Below are 26518 nucleotides of genomic sequence, written 5' to 3' on the forward strand. Positions count from 1 at the left end.
CAGGTGGGGTCCTGTGTGGCAGGCCTCCTGACCTCGAGGTCTTGAGAGACCACCCACTCCCAGCCCGGGGCTGCTACCTCCTATGTGGCCTCCTCTGATCCATCCTACATGCCAGAACCCAGATCTCATTATCTTGCTTCCCTCTTGAGAAGCCCTATGGGTTGGGGACAGCCTACATTTGGTGGCTCCCTATTGGCTGTGGAACACAGTCCAGACTTCTCACGACGACCCTTAAGGCCAGTCACGGCTGGCTACTGCATTCTTCTCTCTTGCTGGTTGCCCCAGCTGGGCCCCCCTCCCGCTGGGCTGTTGGTCCCCAACCTTCCCCCACCCGCCATCCACCAACCCCCATCTCCAGTCTTTTTCTATTGATTCTTAGGAGGCTCCCCTCTCCCTCCATAGTGTTTATCCTGGTAAAGCAGGCTCGGCTCTTTTTTTTTTAATATTTATTTTCAGCTCTTTGTTCCGGGGCATAGGCTCCTCTCTAGTTGAGGCTCACAGACTCAGTAGCTGCACAGCAGGTGGGATCTTAGTTCCTGTACCAGGAACCACCAGGGAAGTCCCCGGCCCTTCATGGCTGAGCATGGCTGACTTCTTTTTCCAGTCCCCAGGGCTGGACCCCAGGCCAGGCGGGTGGAGGAGGGGAGCCTTGACCTCTGTAGAGAGATCTGAGCTCTGTTCTGGAGCTGTCCCTAGGCCCTAAATACGGCCGCAGGGGAGCTTCCCAGCCCCCAGGGATGCCAGGAGTGGGAGCCTTCCCTGTGGTGGTGCAGGGCCCTCTGGCAGTGCCGCCAACTGCAGGCCACATGGGCTCAGACGGGCCTGTAAGTGAGACGTGGAACAAGGAAAGTGACCATCTTCTCAGGTTGTCCCCGAGATCGCGTGACCACTCGGTGTGCAGTGGCAGCCTTAATTAGGTCACTCCTAGGTTGCAGCCCCAGGTTCTTTCCACTGAGGGAGCTGCAGGTCTGAGCCCCCAGCTGGGCTGCTGGATTTAGGGTGGTGCCAGCCCAGAGGGAGGGCTTGGGGGAGGAGCCGCTGCCTGGGAAGTGGTGGGTGGAGGCGGAGGCTCTGAGGACCCAGAGGTTGCCAGCCTGGGTGTCTTCCTTTCTGTTCGGAGGGACCACTGAGTCGCCCACGGTCCACTTCCTCTAGGCCCGTGGTCCCTGGCCTCGCCCTCCCTCAGGGCCTCGCCCTCCCTCAGGGCCTCCCCCTGGCCAATGTCCCTCCCTGACTCAAGGGCTTGAGAGTCAAGGGGGTTTGCATCACTGCCAGGGCTGCCCCAGGCCTGACCGGGTCCGGATGTAGAAACCCCTAGGTTTGGGGTCACCCATCTCCCAAGATCCACAGGACTCCTGGGAATTCCCAGGACAAGTAGGTTTCCAAGGGCCCCCTTGGGCCCAGTTTCCCAGCCCACCATGGCTTTTATGGGAGCTCTTGGGAGCCAAGGGCATCCCTGGTGGCTCAGCTGATAAAGAATCCACCTGCAATGTGGGAGACCTGGGTTCCATCCCTGGGTTGGGAAGATCCCCTGGAGAAGGGAAAGGCTCTACCCACTACAGTATTATGGCCTGAAGAATTCCATGGACTATATAATCCAAGGGGCCACTCAGACACAACTGAGCAACTTTCAATTTTTTTCACTTTTTTGGGAACCAAGGGGAGGTGCCCCATTGTTACAGGAAAGAACCTACCCTGCTCATTTCCACACCCCGCTGACCAGGAGTGTCCTTGTGGCCTCCACGGCCTCCATCAGGGAGTGCCCACGACAGGTGTCCCCTGGGACACCCTTTCTTCTCACCCTCCTTTCTGGATGAATAGCCTGGTGGTTCTCAATTCCCAGACACACTTACTCTGTTCCTGTTCCCACACTGAGTCCCCAGCCGCCTGTACTTATCCAAACCCAGCAAAGGTGTTCCAATTTCAAAAGGACAAAAGGACGACCCCAGAATTACGGTCTTTCTGTTAATGAGACATTTCTCTTAATGAGCTAAAACTTAAAAAAAAAAAGGAGAGGGGGAGCCCTTGCTGATGAGCTGAGAGCTTATCTGCCTTCCTGTGATCTTCATGAGAAGGGAGTCACTCTGGGGCAAAACCCAGACAAAACCCAAACCAAGGACACATAGCCCAGAACATCACTGGGACCTTGAACCAGGGATGTCTGACACCAGAAACACTCCCATCTCCTGCCATCCTCCGCCTTCCTCAGGAGGAGCCCACCCGGGCTCCCGTGGGCCCAACTGTGCCCTGTTTCAGTTGCCAGGTCAGAAGCTTTCCAGGGCTCATCCCTCCCTACCCTGTCACTCGTGGCCAGAGGGTTCTTGGCACCTGGACCCTGCGTGTGGCTGAAGCACTTTGCAGTCCTGACCTGTTAACTGGTGTCACTGGCACGTTCCTCTCGGGGCTGAGGCGGGGGTGGTCACGGGGGGCCTGGCTTGGGGTGCTGGCATCAGTGGGAGAATTTGCGTGCAGCTAGAGCCTCCCAGCTTGAAGCCTTTTGCAGCCTGAGAGCACGGGCTGGGGGAAGCCCAGCCGACCCTCGGCTCCCTGTCCTGAACCCACGTGGAGGCCCTGGTGGGGGCGGTGCTCTCCCACTGCAGGCATTTGGGGCAGAGCAGGTTCCCTGCTTCCCTCAGCACCCTAGGTAGCAGCAGCCTGGCTCTGTATCCTCTCTGCTGTCTGGCGGGGCCCTGAGCTCACAGTGGGTGCTCTGTAGGGGTGGGGGTGGCGCCTCAGCTCTGCTCTGCCACCCTCCTTTTCATTATAAGCTTCCAGACACTGTGTATGGACCTACGGGGGGCTAGTCTCCTGCAGCCTGTCGAGGTGCGGCTGCTGTGGTTGTTAGTCACTTAGTCGTGTCTGACACTTTGCGACCCCACGCATAGCAGCGTGCTGGGCTCCTCTGTCCTCCGCTATCTCCTGGAGTTTGCTCAAACTCATGTCCATCGAGCACTATCTAACCAGCTCCTCCAGGGGCAGAGGATGAGATGGTAAATGTGCTGGCCTCTTTCCAGAAGAAGCAGGGTATCAGCCAGAGGTGCATTCCCGCAGCACCGGCTGTGCACAGGACAGGGGAGGCTGGTGCTCACCTGACCCAGAGCCACTGCCACCCCGCCTTCGCCCTCCCCACATCTCTCCATGATGGGTACTGTGTGCTCCCCCAGCCGCCTTAGTCTGCTCACTCCATGACCGGCCCCCCTCCCCACCCCCACCCCCTCCCCCCACCCCCACCTCCCCTCTCCCCACCCCCACCCCCCCATCCATCCTGCACATCGAGCTGAGAGCTCTTTTCTGAAGCACCTATCTGATGTCGCCTCTCTGCTTTATACTCTTTGGGGGTTGCCCCCATTCCCCCTTAGGAAGACACAGCTTTCCCAGATTGCCTGTGGGGCCCGACCCCCTGCCCACTTCTGAGACATCCTATCCCCTGTGGACCTTGCTGGGAACTGGGGCTCCCTCCCAGGGCTCTGCAGCCTTGGTGCTGTGAGACCCAGCTCTGCCTAAGCTCCGGCCGTATCACAGCTCAGCCGTCTGTACCTCTGCCTCCCCGCTGGGACCGGTCTCTGTGTTCTCTTTCATCTCTGGAGAGGCCCTGGGTAGACCCGAGCCAGGTGGTGACTGAGTGAATGGAGGCGGCCGGGGGCAGCCTGATTGGAAATCAGACTCTGGGCTCAGGCTTTTGTGCTTAATTCCTCAGAGTCCCCCTTCCTCAGAGCCTGCGGACTCCTAGTTTGCCTGCAGTGGAGACGGGCTTTCTCAGTCTGCAGTGAATCAGGAGGGAGAGGAGGAAGGAGGGAGGAGGAAAGGGCAGATAATTTGAGAGCTGGGGGTACTACTGCACGGAAGACAGGAAACCAGGGCCTCAGAGAAGGGGCAGGCAGGGAGGCGTGGAGGAGGAACCCAGCCCTGTGACCTGGGGGAACCGACTCCTTGGAAAAGACCCTGATGCTGGGAAAGACTGAAGGCAGGAGGAGAAGGGGACAACAGAGGCCAAGATGGTTGGATCGCATCACCGACTCGATGGACATGAGTTTAAGTAAATTTCGGGAGTTGGTGATGGACAAGGAGGCCTGGTGTGCTACAGTCCATGGGATCGCAAAGAGTCAGACACTACTGAGTGAATGAAATGAACTGACCTGGGGGAGGGGGCTGAGCTCATCTGGGTAGACACTGTTGGGACACCCACAGGCCCTGGGAAAGGCCATATGCTTCGGGCATGGTCTGGTACAGTGCCCTTCTCCTACCTGAAAGAGCCTGCCAGCAGGGGGAACCTTGTGAAAATGCAGGTTCTGATTTAGCAGGTCTGGGGAGGGACAGGAAATTCTGCTTCTTAGACAATCCTGGGCCACTGGTCCGGGGACCACACTTTGAGTGGCCAGAGCCTGCCTGTCTGAAGAGGCAGCGCGTGATTCCCGTACCAGGACTCTCTGGGGGAAAGCCGGGTGTTCCGAGCTCCTGGTGCCCTGAGGCCTAGGCACCCCTCCCCCAACATTAAGAGTAAGGCATTTTCTGGGGTGCTGCCATTTCCTGAGAACCCTCTACCCTCTGGGGATCCCCAGGGTGGTTTCTGATAGCTGAGCCCCAGGCAGACAAAAGGCTGGCCCGCTTCTTTCTTCCTTGATAGCAGGATTATTCTGGGGAGGTGAAACCCAAGAAAACCCAGGGGCTCTGCACAGTGGAGCCCAGAGAGCAAGCCATTCATGGACCAGCACTGGGTGGACGCTGGAAACTGGCCCTGCCCCCTTGCCTCTCTCCCTTACTGGCAGGGCCTTTGGCAGGGTGAGACGTAGGGCTCATTTAGGCCCCTTTGGCCAGGCTGGGGGCTTTCCCAGGTCATAGGCCCAGTTTGGGGACCTCAGACCATCCTGCTTCATTCCACCCCATTCCACCAGCCAGTGATGGCCCCAGTCAGAGTCAGGAAGCCTTCAAGTGAGGCCTTGGAGGGCAGATCTGATGCTGTCATCAGGACAGGCTGGGTGACAAGAGTTATTCTATAAGGGCTTCCTGGAAATTCAGCCCAAGGGGCCGCAGCAGGCTGTGGACTGCAGTTTCTTCCGGAATGCTAATGGTGTTGGATGCTGTTTGAGGCCAGTGGGTGTCGGTACCTCTTCAGCAGCAGCCCTGGAAGTTGTCTGCTTCCTCTTCATGGCTGCGGACAGGTCCTACTTTTAAATATAGCTCCCTCCCACCGCACGCTTACCAGGCACAGGGGCCAGAGCTGGTGAGTTATCTTTTTTGGCCCCTCGACAGCTCTGCAAGGCACAGACGGCTCAGTGATAGTCTGCAGTGGGCTTGCTAGCCCATCTCTCCCACATGAATGGCAAGGCTGGGACTGCACCCAGGCCTGTATCTGCAGGGCCATGTACACCTCTGATGGGACTGCAATCTCCCCCCTCAGAGATCCTGGAGAATAGCAAGAGGAAGGGAATGTGGACCTTCCAAAGCAAAAGCAAGAGAAAAAGCTCACCAATCCAGAAGAGGGCTAGAAAGAAGCCCCAGTAGACAAACAAGGTTGGGGTGGGGCAGGGGGTGTCTTGGGACCATGAGTGGCTTTTCTTTTTAATATCCTAGACTGCCTTTAAGAGGGAAAATGTGGGTTAAAATTTAAATTACAGGGGGAAAAAAACTGGTGAATGGAGCCAAGATGTTGGTAGAGGAGAAGCCAAGGACTTAAGGGGATGCCAATAGGACTCAGCAGCACGGCTCCTGTTATCTCTGCCAACGTCATCAGATACAAATTGTAAAACATCTAACTCTCGCAGTTAACTAGTGGTCTGTTTGTTGGAATATCATGTATGCACTCTATCACCACCTGTCAAGGGGGGTGACTAATAACCGCCTCACAGCCCTGCTGAATTAAATAAGGTGACTTAGCACAGTGCCTGGCACTTAGGAAGTGCTCAATAAAGAGTAAACGCAGGCGTCTATTATTAATTCTTCATAGGAAAGTTGAAAGGATTCCTGTATGAGACAATGTGTGTGAGCTGCAAAGCAGACCAGTGGTAGTTACTAGGTGCTTTGAACCCCATTGTCTGCGCCGACGGCAGACGGTCATCGGATGCTTTGAGAGGAGCAGATAAAACCGTGAGATGATGAGGGGCCACCTGGGAGGGTTTCTCTGCCTGCCTTGTAAATGCAGGCCCTAGAGGAGGTGGCTGTGGAGCAACCCTGAGAGACGGTCACTTTAAAGGGAGAAGGGCGTGCTTCAGGATTACGAATCCCAGTTCCAAGGGGAGGGCGGGGACACCACTAATGTGGTCTCTTTCTAGTCTGGCCGGGACTTAACGATGGTGCTTGGCTGGTGCTTCAGGCAGGAACAAAGGGACGCAGTCTCTGCTGGGTCCCTGGGAGTGGAGGCGCTGGCTGGCTCGTGACCCCTGTCTTCCCTGCCCCTCTTCCCTCGGAGACGTCCCCTCTCTGTCCACACACGAGCGTTATTCCTGGGCCAAACTGGCCCTCTGGCCGGATGGTGGGCCCTTTCCTCCTCCTGGGATTTGCCCCCGCCCCCGAGGTGGTGGGCTTCTACATCCACTATGGTCAACCCCCAATTTCCTGCCTATTTAAAGAAATGTGAATTCCTTTCACCTGTTGCCCAGCCTTCACCAAGGCTGTTTCTCATACATTTGGCCTTTGTTCTTAGGCCTGGAAAGTATTTCAGGCTTGAGGGCTTAAGAGAAGTTTTCCAACCCTTCATGGCCCTTCTGAGTCAGAACCCCGGAGAAATGCAGGGGTAAGGTCTCCGAGCCCCTCGCTGCCCACAGCCCCAGCCTGACGGCACTTTGGGCTGGGGAGCCCGTGCTGGCTGCAGGCTCAGGTGATGGGGGGTGGCCCTGGTCCTCCCTGCCCCTGCCGGGCGAGGACAAACTCCTGCCTTGTTCCCTGACCTTTTCTTGTCTCGTCCCAGTTCACCTCCGGTTCCCGAGGCCCTTCTCCTCACCCTTGAGCGTTTCAGCTGTTCTCGTCTTCCTTTTATTTCCCTCCCGTTCTTCTCCGGGTTCGGACCCCGACCCTCAGCCTCTGCCCGGAAGATCTGTATCTTGGATGCACCCCATCTTCGGCTTCCGTTTCCTCTGCAGACTTCGTTGGGACCGGCATCGTGTGCTGAGCAGAGGGCAGGGAACACCCGTCCACACTCTGGGCCTGGAGGGCAGAGCACAGGGGCCGTTCACCTGGCCGCCTTTCTGAGGTAGCGTTGCCCTGAGAAGCTGTTTCTCCAAGTGTTTTCCTTGGAATGATTCCTTAGAGGAGCCTCCCCCCATTAGAAAGTCCCTGAACACAGAGGACCGTGTGGCCCAAGCCCTGTTGCCCTCGGACACATGACCGTATGGAAGGCTTTGGAAAGTTCCACACTAGAGAAGCCTGTTCACTTGGAGCAGGACTCCCTGTAACAGAGACCGTCCCTCCAGCCTGTTTATAAGAGCTCTTCTCACCTCAGGTCCTGTGTTAGCTGTTTTTGCCAGGAAGGTCTTCCTTGTTATTGTTCGGTCGCTAGGTCGCCTCCAACTCTTTGCGACCCTGTGGACTGCAGCTTGCAACGCTCAGAGCTGGCCTTCCCTGGGTCGGGAAGATCCCCTGGAGAAGGGCTTGGCAACCCACTCCAGTGTTCTGGGCTGGAGAATCCCACGGACAGAGGAGCCTGGCGGGCTGCAGTCCGTAGAGTCTCAGAGTCGTTCACAAGTGAAGGGAGTTAGCATGCTAACTATGATAAACAGTACTCCCCACTCCCCACTCTCTCCGCCACCATTCTCCTTTCTGTCTGTGAATCTGACTATTCTCGGAATGTCAGACAGCTGGAATCATGCAGAATTTGTCCTTTCGCATCTGACTTACTTTCACTTAGCATAACGTCTTCAGGGTTTGTTCACGCTGTGATGGGGGCCACTCTTCACTGTGGTGCGCGGGCTTAGTTGCTCTGCAGCATGTGGGATCTTTTCCCAGATCAGGGGTTGAATGTGTGTCTCCTGCCTGGGCAGGTGGATTTGCCACTGATCCAGCTGGGAAGCCCTGCCCCAGCAAATTTGACAGTCGGGACTCTTCCTAGGTGGCCTACCTATACCTACCTAACAGGCCAGCCACTGAATTGCATGGGCATCTACCCCTGTTTATCTTTCCCTCCAGAAGCCTGATAGAGGGGGCTTGCTGATTCTGATAGAGTCGGTCCTGGTGTTCTGGTGGACCCGCTTGACCATCTTGTTTCAAAAGCAAGCGACCCAGCAGTTCTGCTCTGGGTTATTGACCCAAGGGAAATGAAGGCATATGTCCATACAAAACTTGGACAGAAGTGTTCATAGCAGCATGATTCATCATAGCCAGAAGTGGAAACAACTCAAATGTCTCTCAGCTGAAGAATGGATAAACAAAATATGGTATATTTATACAATAGAATATTATTCAGCGATAAATAACAAGAATAAAATAGTGATTGGATGTGTGCTACAACATGGTGGACCTTGAAAACATCACCCTAAGTGAAGGAAGCCAGACCCAAAAAGTCACATATAGAATGATTCTGTTTGTATGAAATGCCGAGAACAGGCAAACACATAGAGACAGAAAGCAAGCTGGTAGTTGCAGGAGACTGAGAAGACGGAATGGGGAATGACTGCTGCAGGGCATGGAGCTCTTTTCAGGGGTGATGAAGATGTTGAGGAGTTATTAATAGGCAGTGACGGATAGTTCTACAACATTGTGAATATACTAAGAATCACTGAGGTGTGCAATTTAAACTGCGCCACCATAGCTCAGTTGGTAAAGAATCTGCCTGCAATGCAGGAGACCCCAGTTCGATTCCTGGGTTTTGAAGATCTGGTGGAGAAGGGATAGGCTACCCACTCCAGTATTCTTGGGCTTCCCTGATGACTCAACTGTTAAAGAATCCGCCTGCAATGCGGAAGACCTGGGTTCAGTCCCTAGGTTTGGAAGATTCCCTGGAGAAGGGAAAGGCTACCCACTCCAGAATTCTGGCCTGGAGAAACCCATGGACTGTATAGTCGACGGGATCACAAAGAGTCGGACGCGACTGAGCGACTTTCTCTTCCACTTCAATTTAAAAGAGTGAATTTTGTGGTATATAAATTGTATCTCAATAAAGGTGCTATTTTCAATGTTCAAATTCTTTTAAAAAATTATTTATTTATTTATTTTTGACTACTCTGGGTCTTCATTGCTGTGCGTGGGCTTTCTCTAGTTGTGGCAAGCAGGGGCCGCAGGCACTCGGGCTTCAGGAGTTGTGGCACATGGGCTTAGCTTCTGCTCCAAGGCATGTGGGATCTTCCTGAACCAGGGACTGAAACTGTGTCTCCTTTACTGGCAGGCGGATTCTTAACCACTGGACCACCAGGGAAGAATCATAAAGCTATTATTTTTTTTTTTTAAGCTAAAAAAACAAGAAAATATGGCCAATCCCTGAATCACTTTTAGGGAACCCCTGGCAATCACTGCTTCCTCTTTTAAGTGCTCACAGATCATGTTGATGATACTAGATCCTGAGCCAGTCCATCTGTGATTTGTAAGCTCTGCCTGCTTCCTGGAAACGCTGGCACACCTGGAAACCGCCCTGGAACACCTGTCTTGTCCTTCAGGGTTCTCAGAGCCCACCAAGAACTTCCAGGGGACTCATCTGTGAACTTTAGCACAGAACTTTTGCAACGTGATCCTTCCAGCCAAGAAGGCGGTGGGAGTCCAGGGGGAGCACAGAGCTGCCTGGAGGAGGTGGCATCTGTTGAAGAACAGAGGGCAGACCGTGCTGTTGGAGATCAGAGGAAGTGGGGCAAGCTCCTTGGCTCCAGGGGACAGAAAAGACACCACCAAGGAGGGTGGGGTGGGAGTATGTTGTGGGTGGGAGGAACGGCATGAGCTGGCCACTGTGGCTGGAACACAGCACCCTGGGGAGTACTAGGCTTCATCTCCAGCAAGACCACGTGGGCCTCAAAATACCACCAGCCCACATGGTTAGATTTCTGGATGCCCACAGGCTATGGGTGTGGTGTGCTCCCCAACAATGGTGGTTTCTTTTGTGGAATTGAGGGTGGGCAGGACAGACAGTCAAGAAGTCTGTTTTTTTGTTTGTTGGTATTTAATTTTTTTTAACTGTGGTAAAATATACATAATGTTTGCCATCTTAACCATTTAAGTGTTGAGATCACCATATGCTCACATTCTTGTGTAACCATCACTACCTTCCATTTCCAGGACCTTTTCTTCATCCCAAATTGAAACTCTAAACCATGAAACAGTAACTCCCACCCCACCCCTCTTCCCCCTGGTCTCTAATAGCTACTCTAGGAATTCTGGAAATCTCATATAAGTGGAATTCTGCAGGTTTGTCTTTTTGGGTCTGGTTTATTTCAATCTTAGCATAATGTTCTCAAGTTTCATCTGTGTTGTAGCATGTATCCAGTTCATTTGCTCAGTCATGTCTGACTCTTTTTGACCCCATGAACTGCAGCACACCAGGCTTCCCTGTCCATCACCAACTCCTGGAGCTTGCTCAAACTCATGTCCATTGAGTTGGTGATGCCATCCAACCATCTCATCCTCTGTTGTCCCCTTCTCCTCCTGCCTTCCTTCTTTCCCAGCATCAGAATCTTTTCCAATGAGTCAGCTCTTTGCATCAGGTGGCCAGAGTATTGGAGCTTCAGCTTCAACATCAGTCCTTCCAATGAATATTCAGGACTGATTTCCTTTAGGATGACTGGTTTGATCTCCTTGCAGTCCAAGGGACTCTCAAGAGTCTTCTCCAATACCACAGTTCAAAAGCATCGATTCTTCTGCGCTCAGCTTTCTTTATAGTCCAACTCTCACATCCGTACATGACTACTGGAAAAACCGTGGCTCTGACTGTATGGACCTTTGTCAGCAAAGTATAGAATTTCATTTTTAAAATAATTTTATTTATTTATTTTTTACCTTGCTGGGTCTTTGTTGCTACAAGGGCTTTCTCTGGTTGCAGCGCGTGGGCTTCTCATCGCGGCGGCTTTCCTTGTTGCAGAGCACATGCTCTTCAGTGCCCAGGCTTTAGTTGCTGCCCACGGGCTCAGTAGTTGTGGCTCCTGGGCTTAACTACTCTGCATCGTCTGGGATCTTCCTGGACCAGGGATCAAACCCATGTTCCCTGCACTGGCATGTGGATTCTTATCCACCTCACCACCAAGGAAGACCAGAATTTCATTTTTAAAATGGAGAATAATATGCTACTGCGTGAACATATAATGTCCCATTGTATGGATATACCTCATTTTGCTTATCTGTTCATCCGTCAGGGGAGTCTGGGGTTGTTCCCACCTTTGGGCTGTTCTGAGTGGATTTGATTTTAACGCATGATGTTCATACTGTAGTAACAAGGGATCTCTGGGCAGTGGAGAATAGGATGGATTTGCTAGGAGAAGAGCCAGGGAGTCTGTGAGAAGCTCCATAATAGCTCAAGTGTGTAGAGAAGGATGCTGGGGGTGGGGCTGGGTAGAGTGGCTGGGGGAGAAGAACAGAGGCTGAGGAAGGGTCCCACGGGGCTGACCCAGGCACCTGGGAGTACAGGGCAGGGCCAGGATCCCTGCCGTGGGGAGGCTTGGGGGCTGGGGGCACCGTCAGCAGAGGTGCTGGCCCTGTGTCGAAACTTGGCCAAGAGTATTGTGCCAAGTCCCGGCTCATCTGTAACATCCGGGCGTGACCATTCAGACCTGGGGACTGGATATCTGGGAGCCAGAGGGCTAAGCGTGAAACCAGAGTGCCAGGTCGGGAAAGCAGCTTCCAGAGACAGGAGACCTGTGGACGAGAGGAGAGGTAGATGGAAATGGGGTGATGGGGACCCAGGGACCGGTGACCGAAGGAAGCTTCCAGAACCGTCAGTGTAATACAGTGGGTGCATAGGGTGCTTTGTGGCAGCCCTTCCATTGTCCAGCATTAGGAGTTCCGTGGATGTTTGTTGACTAAAACGGGGAAAAATACAGGTAAACCGGCATGTTTTTCATCCTCAGGAAACTTACGGCCTAATTAAGGCATTAACAGATATGAAAACACTCCTGGAGTCCAAGACCCACTTTGAGTTGGACCCTGCAGAGTCCAGAGGTGTTGAAGGAGAGGCCAGGGACCCTTCCAACGCAGTGACCCTGGTGGCCACTGCAAGGCAGGAGTAGTTTGAGTCATTTTTAAGTAACTAAAGCCAAAAACATTTCCCATCTGGTAGGTTAACAAGTGTCTTTTGGTCCTGGCCATGGCTATCCCTCACCAGCGCCCTGCGTTTGACCCCACAGGTATGATGCTGGAAGGGATGGCTTCATTGACCTGATGGAGCTGAAGCTGATGATGGAGAAGCTGGGGGCCCCCCAGACCCACCTGGGCCTGAAAAGCATGATCAAGGAGGTGGACGAGGACTTTGATGGCAAACTCAGCTTCCGTGAGGTACCTGCATCCTGGCCGTGAGCCCCTGGAGGGTGAGGGTCCCTGAGAGGACCCACTGATTTACCGTCCCCTGGACTACACAATGTCTTGGGCCCCTCTAGAGAGCTGCTTGGATATTTAACCTGCAGTTCTGCTTTTTAACATATCTTTAAGGAGCTAGTGAACCACAGTGCTGGCATGAGAAAATGCTCAGCAAGCAGTTTGAAAATCAGTTTGGGGAGGATAGCCTCCTTTGGGTAAAATGGTAAGTACTGAGCAATCTGGAGGGATGTTCACTAAAACATTCATAGTGAATGTTTGTGGGTGCAAAGTTTCGGTGGTTTTTAGTTTCACACTTTAAAAATATATTTAAACTGTTAATTTGTATGTTGTTGTTTAGTCACTAAGTCCTGACCGACTCTTTGCAAACCCATGGATATAGCCTGCCAGGCTCCTCTGTCCATGGGATTTCCCAGGCAAGAATGCTGGAGTGAGTTGCCATTTCCTTCTCCAGGGGATCTTCCTTATCCAGGGATCGTACCCTTATCTCCTGCTTGCAGATGGATTCTTTACCACTGAACTACCTGGAAAGCCCATTAATTTTTAAAATAAGCATTTTAAAGTAGTTTTTTAAAAAAACAATTAAACAAAGGGTCTTACTTTCTGCCCCTGAACCTTCTCCTCCAAAGAAGTCCAGGATAGGTTTTTGGTCTTTGGACCCCTGGAATTGTGAGCAAAATTGTGTACCTATAGATATATTCCTGGAAGAATGCACATAGATCCACCTGATTTCCCAATGGGTTAAAACCTCAGCCATTTTTACTTTGGGGAATAAATCTCAAGGCCACTGGGTTTCTTCCATGGCAAGAATGCAGCTCCACAAGGAAGGGAATTGCATGTCTTGTGTGTTTGAATTTTATTGAAAGGTTTTTAGATGTATCCATGACCTGGTATTAGAATAACTTTGGCAAGACCATCCAGGCTGAAGGTTTGGACATTAGCCCAGCTGCTGTGGTCTTGTTTTCAGTCGTGTCTCTTTTGGGACCCTTGGAAGCTGAAAGAAGAGAGGACAGTCCTTGTCTTCTGGTGTTTAACCCTGATTATTCCAGAAACAATGGAGTTCTGGCATCCTGGTTTCTGAGGGTGAGAACTTTGGCCAAACACTGGTCTGTCCAGGCTAGATAGGGCCTTTGGCTGCGCTTCCTGGTTGCGGGGGCTGGGGGCCAGGGGCAGTTCTCTCTGAAGCTGAGTTTGCAGCCGTGAGCCCCTTCCCCAGCTGACCGTGCCTCTCGCTGCTCACAGATCAACTTCAGAATCCCCCATCTCTTCCTTTCCTCAACTGGCTAATGTGGAGGTAGATGATGGAAAACCTGTGCTGGGCGTAACCCTCAGGGTAATCTGCTGCCAGACTTCTCATTTCAGAGCTAAGGAGCTAGAAGACCGAGAAGGTCAGCACTTGCCTAAAATCAGATCCCGGCTCAGGGCTGGGCCTGGGAGACAGCCTGCCACCATCATTTACCGCGTTCAACTTTGCGGCTGCCTCTCTGGTGCCCTTGCCTCTCATTTGTATTACTACAAATTATTAATAATAATAATATCAGTCCTTTGGATTATTCATGCATCATGCTAGGCATTAGCTCTTTCTTTCCAACGTCTCAAGTGCTAAAGAACCAGCCTGAAATGCAGAAGACATGGGTTCGATCCCTGGGTTGGGAAGATACCCTGGAGGAGGAAATGGCAACCCACTCCAGGATTCTTGCCTGGGGAATCCCATGGACAGAGGAGCCTGGCAGGCTACAGTTCATGGGGTCACAAAGAGCCGGACATGACTGAGCACACATAACGACAGCAATAATCTGGGTGCCCCTGCGATGTAGAAAGTAAAGGATTTCGCCTTGGTGAAGCTTTGGAGGCACTGCTGGGGAAAGGAACTTCTGTGGCAAAGTTTTAACCTCAGGGGAATGGAAATCGAGGGTGCTTAGACATCTATGCAAGTCACCAACTGAAAATCCCTCCCCTCTGTTTGACCCAGGATCCTCCTGCATGTGCCCCTCTCTGTTTCCAAGATGCTCAGTTAGCTTTTGGTTAGCTGTTGGTTTGGCCATTTCGATGTGAGGCTTGGACATTTCCAAAGGGTTTTGTTGTGGGTACTCAACCCACCTACAGGTCTTCAGGGGTGTTCATGTTCAGTCCGTTGTCAATTCAGAGCCCCACTGTGGCCCCATCTCTAGGAGTTGTGCCCAGAGGTACAGAATTGGAAGTGTGGATGCGTTTGCCACATAGTACTCCACAGCCCAAACTCCTGCTCTTAGGATTTCACTCTGCCGGTATCCACCCATGTTGTAAGCCACCAGTGGGCTGATGCTGAGTTTGTGTAATGAAAAGAGGTATACATTCCAGCCTCCATCTTCCACACAGAGGTGCGTAACTGGAACACATTATTTCTCAGCCTCAGTTTTTATGTCCTTAAAATAGGGCTGTTAACAGCTTTTGCTCGGGACTGTTTTGAGGACAAAGTTCTCTTTCTATGCCTCTATCAGTTAGAATGCTTGACTGTTAGTGATGGAAAGAGAATGCTAACTAATTTAAACAAGGAAAGAATAGGTGACTCTTGGTTCACATACCTAGGAGATGAAGTGAAAGTGTTTTAGACACAAGTAATCAGTAATTTTCTCTTGCTGTACCTTGACTGTGTTTTTTTCTACATCCTTTCTTTCCAAATAGGGTGTTGTCCCTGGTGCTTGCCATGATGGTTGCTGGCCGCTCCAGGCTACATTGCCCCAGGGGATGGAGGGCTACTTCATCCCAGAATCCATAGCAGTCTCAGAAGAAGGCTTCTGATTGGTCCTCATAGGGGTACATGCCCACCTCCTGGACCAATCATTGCATCCAGGATACTGTGATTGGTTAGATTCAGGTCATGTGCCACAGGGCATCATAAAACAGCTCCACCACCATCATCATATGTGGCAGGAGCTGCCAGATAGACAAAATGTCTCATTTCTATAGTGCCTTCCTGACCTGATGCTTAGTGGGTGCTTGGTGAGTTCATATTCCCTTTCTTTCTTTTTTTTTGGGGGGGGGGTTAACTTGACTGAAGTGAGTTACGTCTAAAGAAAAGCCCTTTGATACAGAAAATATGTTTCTATTAAGCACCAATTTGCTACCTTCCCCCAACGTTCAAGGGAATTGATCTTTCTTTTAAACCATTTCTTTTCCAATTATGAAAATGATATGGGCACATTCGGGGTATTTAACAAAATGGCACACAAAGAGCCTTTAAAAATGATGATTTAGCACAGTGTTTGATGACCAAGGACAAATGTTGACAGTGTGAGAAGCAGGAACAAAAGCATATTTCCAAACTGTGTGTAAAAGATAATTGTTTGCATTTATAGTTTATCTACATGTACAGACATGTAGGAGAAGTCACAGGATGCACTGGAGTTAGCAGTTCTAACTCCGTAGCTCTAGGGATCTAGAATCAGATTCGAGGCCTCCCCACCTCAGTCTCCTTTGGAGGCAGACAGAAGAGACCTTAATATCTTCCTCCCTGTTTCTTGTAGTCCTTACTAATTCCATTACATCTGTCTCAAAGCAGAATTGCTCCAAGACCAGACATGTGGTGGTTTTGTACAAAGGCTGGATAAGGGGTTTACTAGATTACCTGTCAGTCCTGGGAACTGGGTGACTTCCCAGGGGTTCAGTGGTAAAGAATCCACCTGCCAGTGCAGGAGACCCAGGAAGGAAGATTCCCCTGGAGGAGGAAATGGCAACCCACTCTGGTGGGAAAACCCCATGGACTGAGGAGGCTGGCAGGTTACAGTCCATAGGGTCTCAAGAGTCAGGCACGAGTGAGCACGCACACACATGCATGCATAAGCACACACTGGAAACGTAGGTCTTCTTTTCTCCTCCCACCCTACCCTCCCTAAGAGGGTCCCTGGCAGCCCTGGCTGTTTATGGTTGATTGGACCATGGATGGACCCGTGGCCAGATTAGGTCAATTGGATTCTGTATCTGGGAATTTGGGGCTGGAATTTGGCACACTGGCTCTGCAGGTGGCTGTTCCTGCAAGGATAATTCAGTGCAGAGTGGCCATTTTCTGCCATGTGGTCCAGACATAAGAGCTTGAAAGAGAATATGGCTTCCGGTCTTGAACACATTGGCTTTCCCCATTCCAATCTTCATCCAGACCACTGTATTTTGCCCTTGGCTTTTGAGATATCCTATTTGTATAATGAATACCTCCTTTTTGCTTAAGTCAACAAGTGTGTTTCTGTCACTCGCCATCTAAAAGCTCCAACTAATGTGGGCAAGTGTTTGTATCACCAGTCAGAGCCATGAAATTAAAAATTCCCTTAAATTCATCACAAGCATTTGCTAGCTCATGTCTGAAACTGCTTTTTAGCTTTGTGAGTTCTCTCTGTTTCTTTGTTTTCTGCTTCTCCTTCCCTCCCCCCTCTTTGCTCAGAGTCACAGCTAGGACACTTTCCAATTCTCTACAACATACCAGTCTTTGTGGACTATAAATAGGAAGACAAACAAGGCTGGGCAGTTGGAGAAATTGTCATTCAGGGGTTGGTGATTGTGATACATTAAATGGGAAAGTCTGGCATGCTCTATGGAAAGCTGGAGATTTTCGAGTTGAGCTGGATCTTTTTTCTTTAACTGGCTGGGGCAGGGAGACCCCTAAGTTGTGACAGAGCTGCTGGTGGTTACCTGTGAGCCGGCAAAGTTGAGAGTGAGCACTTGTGGCCGGGATCCACCAGGGGAAAGGACTGTTGAGGAAGACTTTAAGCCCTTTTGTTGCTGGTGGTGTTTAGTCACTCAGTCGTGTCTGACTCTTTGCGATCCCATGGACTCTAGCCCACCAAGCTCCTCTGTCCATGGAACTTTTCAAGCAAGAATATTGGAGTGGGTTGCCATTTCTTCCTCCAGAGGATCTTCCCAAACCCTCCTGTAAACACCTACATTGTCATCTCTGCTGCAGAGTAAGAAAAATGAATTTTACAGAAGAGACTCCCCTGCCCCAGGTCACTAGGGTTGGTGCTAGGCTGGGGGCGGTGCTCCGTCTTTCCTAAGCTCCGGAGGGGCAACCTGTTTTGTGTCCTCCTTATAAAGACTTGGGAAGGAGGGTGGCTTCTGCTAAGTGCTTTAAGGATACATAGGGGACCGAGGCATGGTTGGGTCTTTTACTCTTTCCCTCTATCTGAGGCTCACGTGTGCAGGGATCTTCAGTCTCTTCTATGAGAGCCCGCTCACCACCATCCCCCAGCCCCCTTGTCCCCCATCCTTTTCTTGGGGGAACCTCTCCTCCTTCAACAGGCTTGATTTCCAAGTCTTCTTTGGAGCCGGTGTTCTGGCTCTGAGAGTCTGCTGCAAACTGAGTCTTTGCCGGCCTCTAGTGAGAGAGTTTGAAGCTGCAGGTGGGTGACCGTGGCATTTCTGTCGAGCCAAGCTGACCACGGTGGCGGCCTCCTCCGTGAAGCTGAAAGTCCTGCAACATCTTGCTTCACCGGTTGCTTTGTTTTTGGCGAAGTCCACAGCGGAGTTAGGACCCTTGAAGCAAGAATGACAAGGAAGGACTTGTTGGCAAGGCATTTTGGGGGTGGTGATGGTGGAAGCTCAGATTTTCACTTAATGAGGCACGCTTCCCTCTAGGCGTTAAGAGACATTCAAGTTGGAATTTGGAAAAAGTTCATTGAGCTTATCTTACTCTCACTCTGCTTTAGAAAATGTTCTTTCCTCATGGGGAAGACAATCTTTAGAGGAAAATTGAAATTTCCCTTTAGGCATACATATTGTGTGTGTGTGTGTTTGTGTGTGTATGTGCTCAGATGCTAAGTCATGTCTGACTCTGCAACCCCATGGACTGTAGCCCACCAGGCTCCTCTGTCCATGGATTCCTCCAGGCAAGAATACTGGAGTGGGTTGCCATTTCCTCCTCCAGGGCATCTTTCCCAACCCAGGGATCGAGCCCACGTCTCCTGCCTTGGGAGGGGGATTCTTTACCACTGAGCCACCTGAGAAGGTCTATTCTTCTTAAATGGATAAATTATGGAAGTGGTATAGAAGCTGTTTGACAGATTCACAAAAAAATTTTAAAGAAGAGAAGTAAAAAAGCCATAAAACTGCCTTGGGGGTGATGGAAGGACATGCAAGGGGTGAGATAGAGCAAGGGCTGCTCTTTCGGGTTGACCTATTTGTTTATTTTAAAATGTATCCTCCAGAGTCTTGTATGTATTGTATTCTCTTAGTATAGACTGACTTTAAAGACAAATTCGTTCAGGTCACATTTTGAATCTTCAGGAAGATGATGGATTATTCAATAAGTGGTGTGGGGATTACTAACTAACCATGTGGAAGAAAATAAGGTTAATGATCACCTTTATATGACAGATCAGAATAAATTTCAGAGATTAAATATTTACAATTTTTTTTTAAAGAGTCCTAAAAGCTGTAGACAGAAACACAGGTTTTTGGTTGTTTCTGTAACCTTGGTGGCAAGGAAGGATTTTCTAAGCCTACCACTGGTGAGAGAAAAGCAAAAATTGATAGCTTTTGAAAAACATTTCCACCGTAAACAAAATTGAAAGGCAAGTGACAGAGGTAAAGTAGAAAACACCGAGAGAGGTAAATAGTTTAACGCCAAAATGGGACACAAATGGGAAGTAGGAATGGCTTCTTAAAGTGTCAGAAATATTACGTTATTCAGTTTTAAAAGTAGTACATACCAATCTACTGGACTTTTTCTTTCAAGGCTGTTAAGCAGGATGTTGCCAATTTTTTGCTTTTATGCATAGTGCTTCTTCTTAAACCATTTTATGTAATGTTTTTATGTGACATAGCATTTGTGTGCATGTTTTAAGGGATGGATTCCAAGCAGGGGAATTAATGATTAGAAGGGTGAAAGCATTTTATCTTTGGTAAATATTTCCAAAACGCCCTCCAAAAATTTTGATTCAGGTTACACTCTTAGCAACATGAGGGTGCCCTTTCCTCTACATCCCTGTGGGAAGATAGGTCTTTAAAAAAAAAAAATTGTGTATTTGTTTGTTTATTGGCTGTGTGCGTCTTCATTGCTGCATGTGGGTTTTCTCTAATTGCGGCCAGCGGGGGCCCCTCTTTGTTGCTGTGCGCAGGCTTCTCATTGTCGTGGCTTCCTTTGTTGCGAAACACGGGCTCTAGGGTGAGCAGGCTTCAGCAGTTGTAACCTCCAGGCTCTTAGAACACAGGTTCAGTACTTGTGGTGCCCGGGCTTAGTTGCTCCTTGGCACGTGGCGTCTTCCCAGACCAGGATCGAGCCGGTGTCCCTTGCATCGCAAGGCGGAGGCTCAACCACTGGACCACCAGGGAAGCCCCTTGTTTTGTTTTTTTGACTGTGTCTCAAGGCATATGGGATCTCAGTTTCCCCTACCAGGGATCAAAGCCACATCCCCTGCAGTGGAGGCATGGAGTCTTAACCGCTGGACTTCCAGGGAGTTTCCCCATGTTTCCAGTGTTGACGTAAATAGCTTGTCATGTGGACACCCTTTGCATACACCCTTTGTGATAGGCATGGCGGTAATGACTGTAGCTTGGGTCAGAGGGAACTGTAAATCTCCGGGTGACGTTGACTTTGACCCTTGCCGACCTTCCCCTGCAGTTCCTGCTTATATTCCACAAGGCCGCTGCGGGAGAACTGCAGGAGGACAGCGGGCTGATGGCACTGGCGAAGCTTTCTGAGATCGATGTTGCCCTGGAGGGCGTCAGAGGTGCCAAGGACTTCTTTGAAGCCAAGGTAGGTGCCTCCTTCCTGCGCGGCACCGCCCCCCTGTCCCTGCACCCTGCCCAGCCGAGCGCCCAGCCAGTGACCAGCTCATCAGGACAAGGGAGACGGCACTCGATTGAGCACGTGAGATGGTAGGGAAAGGAGAGTGTGTGTCTGTGTGCCATCTGAAAATTAAAAACGAAATGGCCCGATGGCAAATGCTTTGGATCCTGGTTTCAGATTTATTTTTATTTTTGACTGTGCTGGGTCTCCATCACTTCTCGGGCTTTTCTCTAGTTGTGGGGTGCAGGTTCTCACTGCAGCGGCTTCTCTCGTGAGGGGCACTGGCCCTAGGGCACTTGCGTTTCAGGAGCTGCAGCGTTGGGGCTCAGGAGTTGTGGCTCCCAGGTTTTCTAAAGCACAGGCTCAATAATTGTGGTGCATGAGCTTAATTGCTCGGCAGCATGTGGGATCTTCCCAGACCAGGGATTGAACCCATGTCTCTTGCATCGACAGGGGGATTCTTTACCACTGAGCCATCAGGGAGGCTCCTGATATCAGATTCAAACAGGCTTGCTGGTGCAATGGTCCCAGATGGCTCTGGAGTCAGACTTTCCTAGAGAATTCCTCTCTACCCCAAACCACATGAGTTACTTGAACAGCTACCTCCGTGTTTGTATCTTAGACACCTGTGTGTAAACAAGTGACCCGAGAAGGTTGCCTTGTTGGCTTGCCCTGGATCAGAATCGTTATGTGCAACGTTGACGACGCCAGGGAGCCGGGAAGGATTCTGCAGCATGTGGTCTTGGAGCCCTTCTGGGTGCTTCTGTTCATTCATGAGTTCATACGGTCATTGAATGTTTCTGGAGATTTTATCTCAGTTTGGGTGCTGTCATTTTCCTCTCCACAGAGCACACTGGCAGAAAGAGAGATCAGGAAAACACTCCAAACGTCCTTCTGCAGTTGCGGGTGGGGGTGGGAGGTGGGATGGGGTAGGGGGTGGGGCTGGGGAGACGGGTGGAGGGGTGCAGTGGATAAGACCACGTGGGTTCACATTCTGCCTCCTCCACTTACCTGTCACCTGTCAGTGCCTCAGTTTCCTCATCTGTACCCTGGAGCTGATAATGAGATCACCACGAGGATGAAATGCTTTCTTTCGTCTGAAGCATTTAGCAAGTGCCTGGCTCACTGAGCGCACTCTGTACATGATATGAGCTATTGGGACTCCCTGCAGCTCCAGCCAGGGGCCAACCCCTTGTGCTGGTTGTTTAGTCTTCCTGATCCAGGGACTGAACGCACATCTACTGCACTGGCACGCAGATTCTTTACCACTGAGCCACCGTGGAAGCCCCACCGCTCCTGGCTTATCCCAGGAGTTTCTTTGCCCAGAAACAGAGTGTCCTGGGTGACACAGCCCAGCCTGTTCAGGCCTCAAAGCAGCGTGCTCTCTCTGCAGCTCTGTGATGCTGCGTGGAGATAGGAGTCCAGCATCTTTCTGCCAGGCAGACCCTTATCAATCGCACTACCAGGGAAGTCCCTGCCTTGAGGATTTTATCCTTCAGAGACACTCGTGCCAATGCACATAGATGTACAGACAAAGCTTTTCATACAGTGAGGTTGGTAATAGAGGAGAACTGAGCGTAACGGAAATGTCTGTGACCCGGGAATTGAGTCCACTGTGGTTCACCCGCACATTTACACAGGCTACAGCTCTTGAAGAATGAGATGCAGCTGCATTTATGTTTGGCTGTTGTTCAGTTGCTCAGTCGTGTCCGACTCTTTGCGACCCCATGGACTGCAGCACACCAGGCTTCCCTGCCCTTCACTATCTCCCGGAGTTGGCTCAAACTCATATCCATTGAGTTGGTGATGCCATCCAACCATCTTGTCCTCTGTCATCCCCTTATATGTGGACAGATGTCCAAAATGAATTAGGCAAAACAGTATGCTTGAAAGCCAATTTTGTGAAATAGTAAATACAACCTGGATAATTTTATACCAAAGTATCAGTAATAGTGATGTCAGAGGGACCGACTTTTTAAGATAATTTTGTGAGGGTTTATGATGTGTGTGCATTATTTTTACAACGGGAGAAAAGATGAAAAGAATAACAATAAATTTTTTAAAACTTGTTCTGTTTATTCGTCTGCCTCCTCACCCGCAGACTCAAAGGCAGCGTAGGTGTGTTACCTGTGTAATTACAGTGCCTGGCTAATAATGGCCCTCAAGAAGTGTTGGCATGAATGACAAATGGAGGAAACCATTGCCCGAATTTGGGAGAAGGGCATAAAGGAGCTGACATTCGCGACAGATGTTAAGAGATGAATGGGGATTCACCTTGTAATCAGGGAGGAGAAGGCGTTCCTGCCGTGGGAACTGTGAGAGCAAAGGCTCTGAGGCATGGGGTGGGGAGGGGCAGGGAGGGCTTGGAGGCTGGCCCCTGTCTGTACTGGATGCAGCTGGACAGGAAGCTCTGGGTTCCCCTGAGGGTCAGGCTTTCCCCAGCCTGTGGATCACCAGAATTATCTGCTGACCAGCTTCCCAGGCCTCATCCAACTCTCCCTGGGCTCTGTGGGAGGATTCAGTGCATGGCCAATCTTGGAGAGCAGGGCCTTGCTCTGATCAGCCTTGGGTACAACGGGGACAGACTTGCCTGGGGAGAGACTGGACTCAGGGAGGCTCCATAGACGCCTGGAGAAGAACTGTAGGTCCAGCGAGGAGTGTGACAGTGGGCTGGGGAGGAGGTGGCGATGAATCCCAACCGCCCTAGAGCTCTCAGTGTTGGGACTTCCCTGGTGGGCCTGTGGCTGAGACTCTGTGCTCCCAGTGCAGGGGGCATGGGTTCGATCCCTGGTCAGGGAACTAAGATCCCGCACGCTGCACACTGCAGCAAAAAAAAACAAACAAACCAGAACTCTGTGTTCATGACCATGTGATTGGAGGTGGAAAGTAAAAGCAACAAGATTGTAGGAGCTGTGGGGCCAGGGGTTGGTGATACTAAGAAAAATCAAAACAGGACCCCTGTCCCTGAATGTGAATGATTTCGGGAGGAAAAGCGATAAGCTGGGTTTTACTGTTAAGTCCGGGGTGACTTCAGGCAAGGGAAAGACCTGCCCCTTTATCTGAAGGGCACACTGTTGTTTGCTGCTAGGTTCTGTTCAGCCCTATTGGACAGAACTTGGCCACACCCCATTAAATGGGAGGCTACAGAATGCCTTTTTTTTCTTTCCTGGGCATCCATGTGCCCAGCTGCAATTCTGATACTAAGGAAGACAGGCATACTAGATACGGTAGTCATGGAATAATCTCTTCCATGCTTGTCCATTCCTGAACTGACTCCTGGCGAGGGCTGGAATATTGTTTCTCTGATTGGCTTCTCTCCTTGAGCCCAGGGGTGAAGCCAGTCTCCCCTAGGCCCTTGGGCCATGTGATAGGGAAACATCTCATAGAAAGAAAGTGGGGGAGGATGGATGTTTCCTGGACAACCAGCCACATAGACCACAGGCACTGTCTTCACGGGATACAGACTGAAACCTGGAAACTAAAGGGAACTGACCAAGGGCAGAACATCATGGTGACTAGAGTGGGAAAGGAAATAATCAGAGATACAAGGAAACTCTGGAGAAATGCTATATGGAGGACAAGAGCAATTTCAAGAAGAGATTGAATCAGATGAGGTTGGGGCAGAGGTGTTGGGTCCAGCAAGTGGGTCAGTGGAGACTCATTCTGAGAGATGAGGTTCACTATGGAGGGAGGGCAGATTGTAACAGGGTAAGGGGTGGGTGAGAGCTGGGGGGAAAGAGCCCTGATAGCTGGCTTTTTTGTCTAGAAAGTTGGCAGAGGAGGCCTAGACAAAATGGGGATGGTAGCTTAAGATCAGGAAAGAAACTTTTTTTTTTATCCTAGAGAAGATAGATGTTGGCATGTTTCTATGTCACAAGGAAGTGATCCAGGGAGAAAACATAAAGAGTGGAGTGATTGATGGACAAGTACTCAGAGATGATAGAATCAAGAGGAGAGGTGGACTTTTATAGTGGAGGACAAGCACCCCAAGTAAAGTAATTGCACAGGTCCCCAGCTTTCCTCTGACCTGGCCAGGAATGGGTAGGTGGGGTGATTACCAAACATGTGAGTGTTGATGGTGACCCTCTGCTGACTGCTTCAGATTCAGGTTGTATCTAATCCTCATACAAGCTTTCTGCAGGTAGGTGTTATTATCCCACTTTGCAGATGAGGAGACTGATGCTTAACAACTTGATCGATGTTTAACAACTGGCTCTCTGGACAAAGAGTGTGTGTGTGTATAATGTGTGTGTATATTTATATGGGCTTCCCTGATAGCTCAGTCGGTAAAGAATCCGCTTGCAATTCAGGAGACCTCAGTTCGATTCTTGGGTTGGGAAGATCTGCTGGAGAAGGGATGGGCTACCCACTCCAATATTCTTGGGCTTCCCTTGTGGCTTAGCTGGTTAAGAATCTGCCTGCAATGTGGGAGACCTGAGTTCTATCCCTAGGTTGGGAAGATTCCCTGGAGAAGAGAACTTATATATTTAAGTTCTTATATATAAGAAGGCATATATATATATATGTATGCCTAAGTTTATTATAGATTTTGCTGATAAAAAGGATATATAGCATGCAATATACAAATAATAAATATACACTATTTTTATTGCAGATTTCATATAGTCTATTTTTTTTTTAAATGGCGATGGTTTAGCTGCTAAGTCGTGTCCGACTCTTGCGACCCCATGGACTGGGAACCTTCAAGGCTTCTCTGTCCATGGTATTCTCCAGGCAAGAATACTGGAGTGGGTTGCCATTTCCTTCTCTAGGGGATCTTCCCAACCCAGGAATCAAAGACAGGTCTCCTGCATTGCAGGCAGATTCTTTACTGACTGAGCTACAAGGGAAGGCTGAAGAGCAAAGTATTTTAAAAATACTTATTTTTATTTATTGTGTTGTACCAGGTCTTCATTGTGGCATGTAAACTCTTAGTTACAGAATGTGGAATCTGGTTCCCTGACCAGCGATTGAACTCTGAGCATTGGGAGCTTGGAGACTTAAGTCACTAGGCTATCAGGGATGTCCCCCTTATAGGCTATTGATTCTTAAAGAATAACTCCTTGATTTTTGCTGGACTCTTGTGTCTGTAGGCAGTCTATGATTGCAACTGACAAAGGAATGTAGTTCCAACATGCATGTTGGTTAGTATTTTGTATAATTTATAAGAAAAAAGTGAAAAGACGTGTCAGAACTTCATTCATTCCTCAATGACATGAGCAACATCCCAGAAGGTAAAAAGCATCTACCTACAGTGCGGGGGACCTGGGTGTGATCCCTGGGTTGGGAAGATCCCCTGGAGAAGGAAATGGCAGCCCACTCTAGTATTGTTGCCTGGAAAATCCCATGGACAGAGGAGCCTGGCAGGCTGCAGTCCATGGGGTCGCAAAGAGTTGGACACGACTGAGCGACTTCACTTTCACTTTTAAATATTGGAAGAACAGCCTTTCCATGTTGGAGCTATTTATAATGTGAAGGCTACAGACGCTACACATGTTTACCTTTAATCTGCATTTTTGACATTTTGCCATCACTTTCTTAAGAAAAGATTGTCTAGACAGTCACTGAAAGAATAATCAAACCCGTGTTTGTAGCATTATTCTTCCAAGGTGTGAATCCCCCTCCTGGGATTGCTTTTGAAGCTACCCACAGGATGCCTTTGAACATGGAGCTGGGACAATTCATGGTACCAGGTCATCATACACGGTTTCCCCCTTAGAGATGTGACAAACGCAGATAACCTTAAGGACACAGATAGTAGTCAATGAAGCACAATCACCAGAAATTGATGACTTGTAAGTGTGTGTTACCTTTGCTTGTAATATAATTTTATTGTGAAAGTATATAAATCTAATTTTTAACAGTTGCTTGGGCTTCCCTCACAGCTCAGTCGGTAAAGAATCTGCCTGCAATATAGGAGACCTGGGTTCGATTCCTGGGTTGGGAAGATCCCTGGAGAAGGAAATGGCAATCCACTCCAGTACTCTTGCCTGGAAAATCCCATGGACAGAGGAGCCTGGTGGGCTACAGTCCATGGGGTCGCAAGAGTCGGACACGACTCAGCAACTAAACCACCACCAACCATATTTAGCAACCAGCTCATAAAATTCCTGCAAATCAAACAACTGGCTTGCAAGCAGGTAGCAGCTAGTGCGCCTCTGGTCCCCGAGATGTTCAATGATGCGCCCAGGGTCTGCTTCCTGCCCACCCTGAAGCACAGGGAAAAGGGGAGGGATGAAGAGGGTGGGAGAGGAGTCCAGAGTGGACAGACCGCATTCCTCTGTGTTGTCTAAACGAGGGAGGAGATGGCCTGCAGGGTGGCAGGGT

At 50.1% G+C, this 26518-nt stretch overlaps 1 protein-coding gene across 1 annotated transcript in view; it reads left to right on the top strand.

Annotated features, from left to right (window-relative positions):
• EFHD1 (EF-hand domain family member D1) overlaps positions 1–26518 on the top strand; it is a 42908-nt gene that overhangs the window by 12795 nt on the left and 3595 nt on the right. Inside the window, exons 2-3 of the mRNA XM_068966539.1 lie at positions 12249–12396; positions 20024–20158. Of these exons, the coding sequence (XP_068822640.1) occupies positions 12249–12396; positions 20024–20158 (283 nt within the window). The remainder of the gene's footprint in view (positions 1–12248; positions 12397–20023; positions 20159–26518) is intronic.

The sequence above is a fragment of the Capricornis sumatraensis genome, chromosome 2 (genome assembly GCF_032405125.1).
Source record: "Capricornis sumatraensis isolate serow.1 chromosome 2, serow.2, whole genome shotgun sequence".
NCBI classification, from domain to species: Eukaryota; Metazoa; Chordata; class Mammalia; order Artiodactyla; family Bovidae; genus Capricornis; species Capricornis sumatraensis.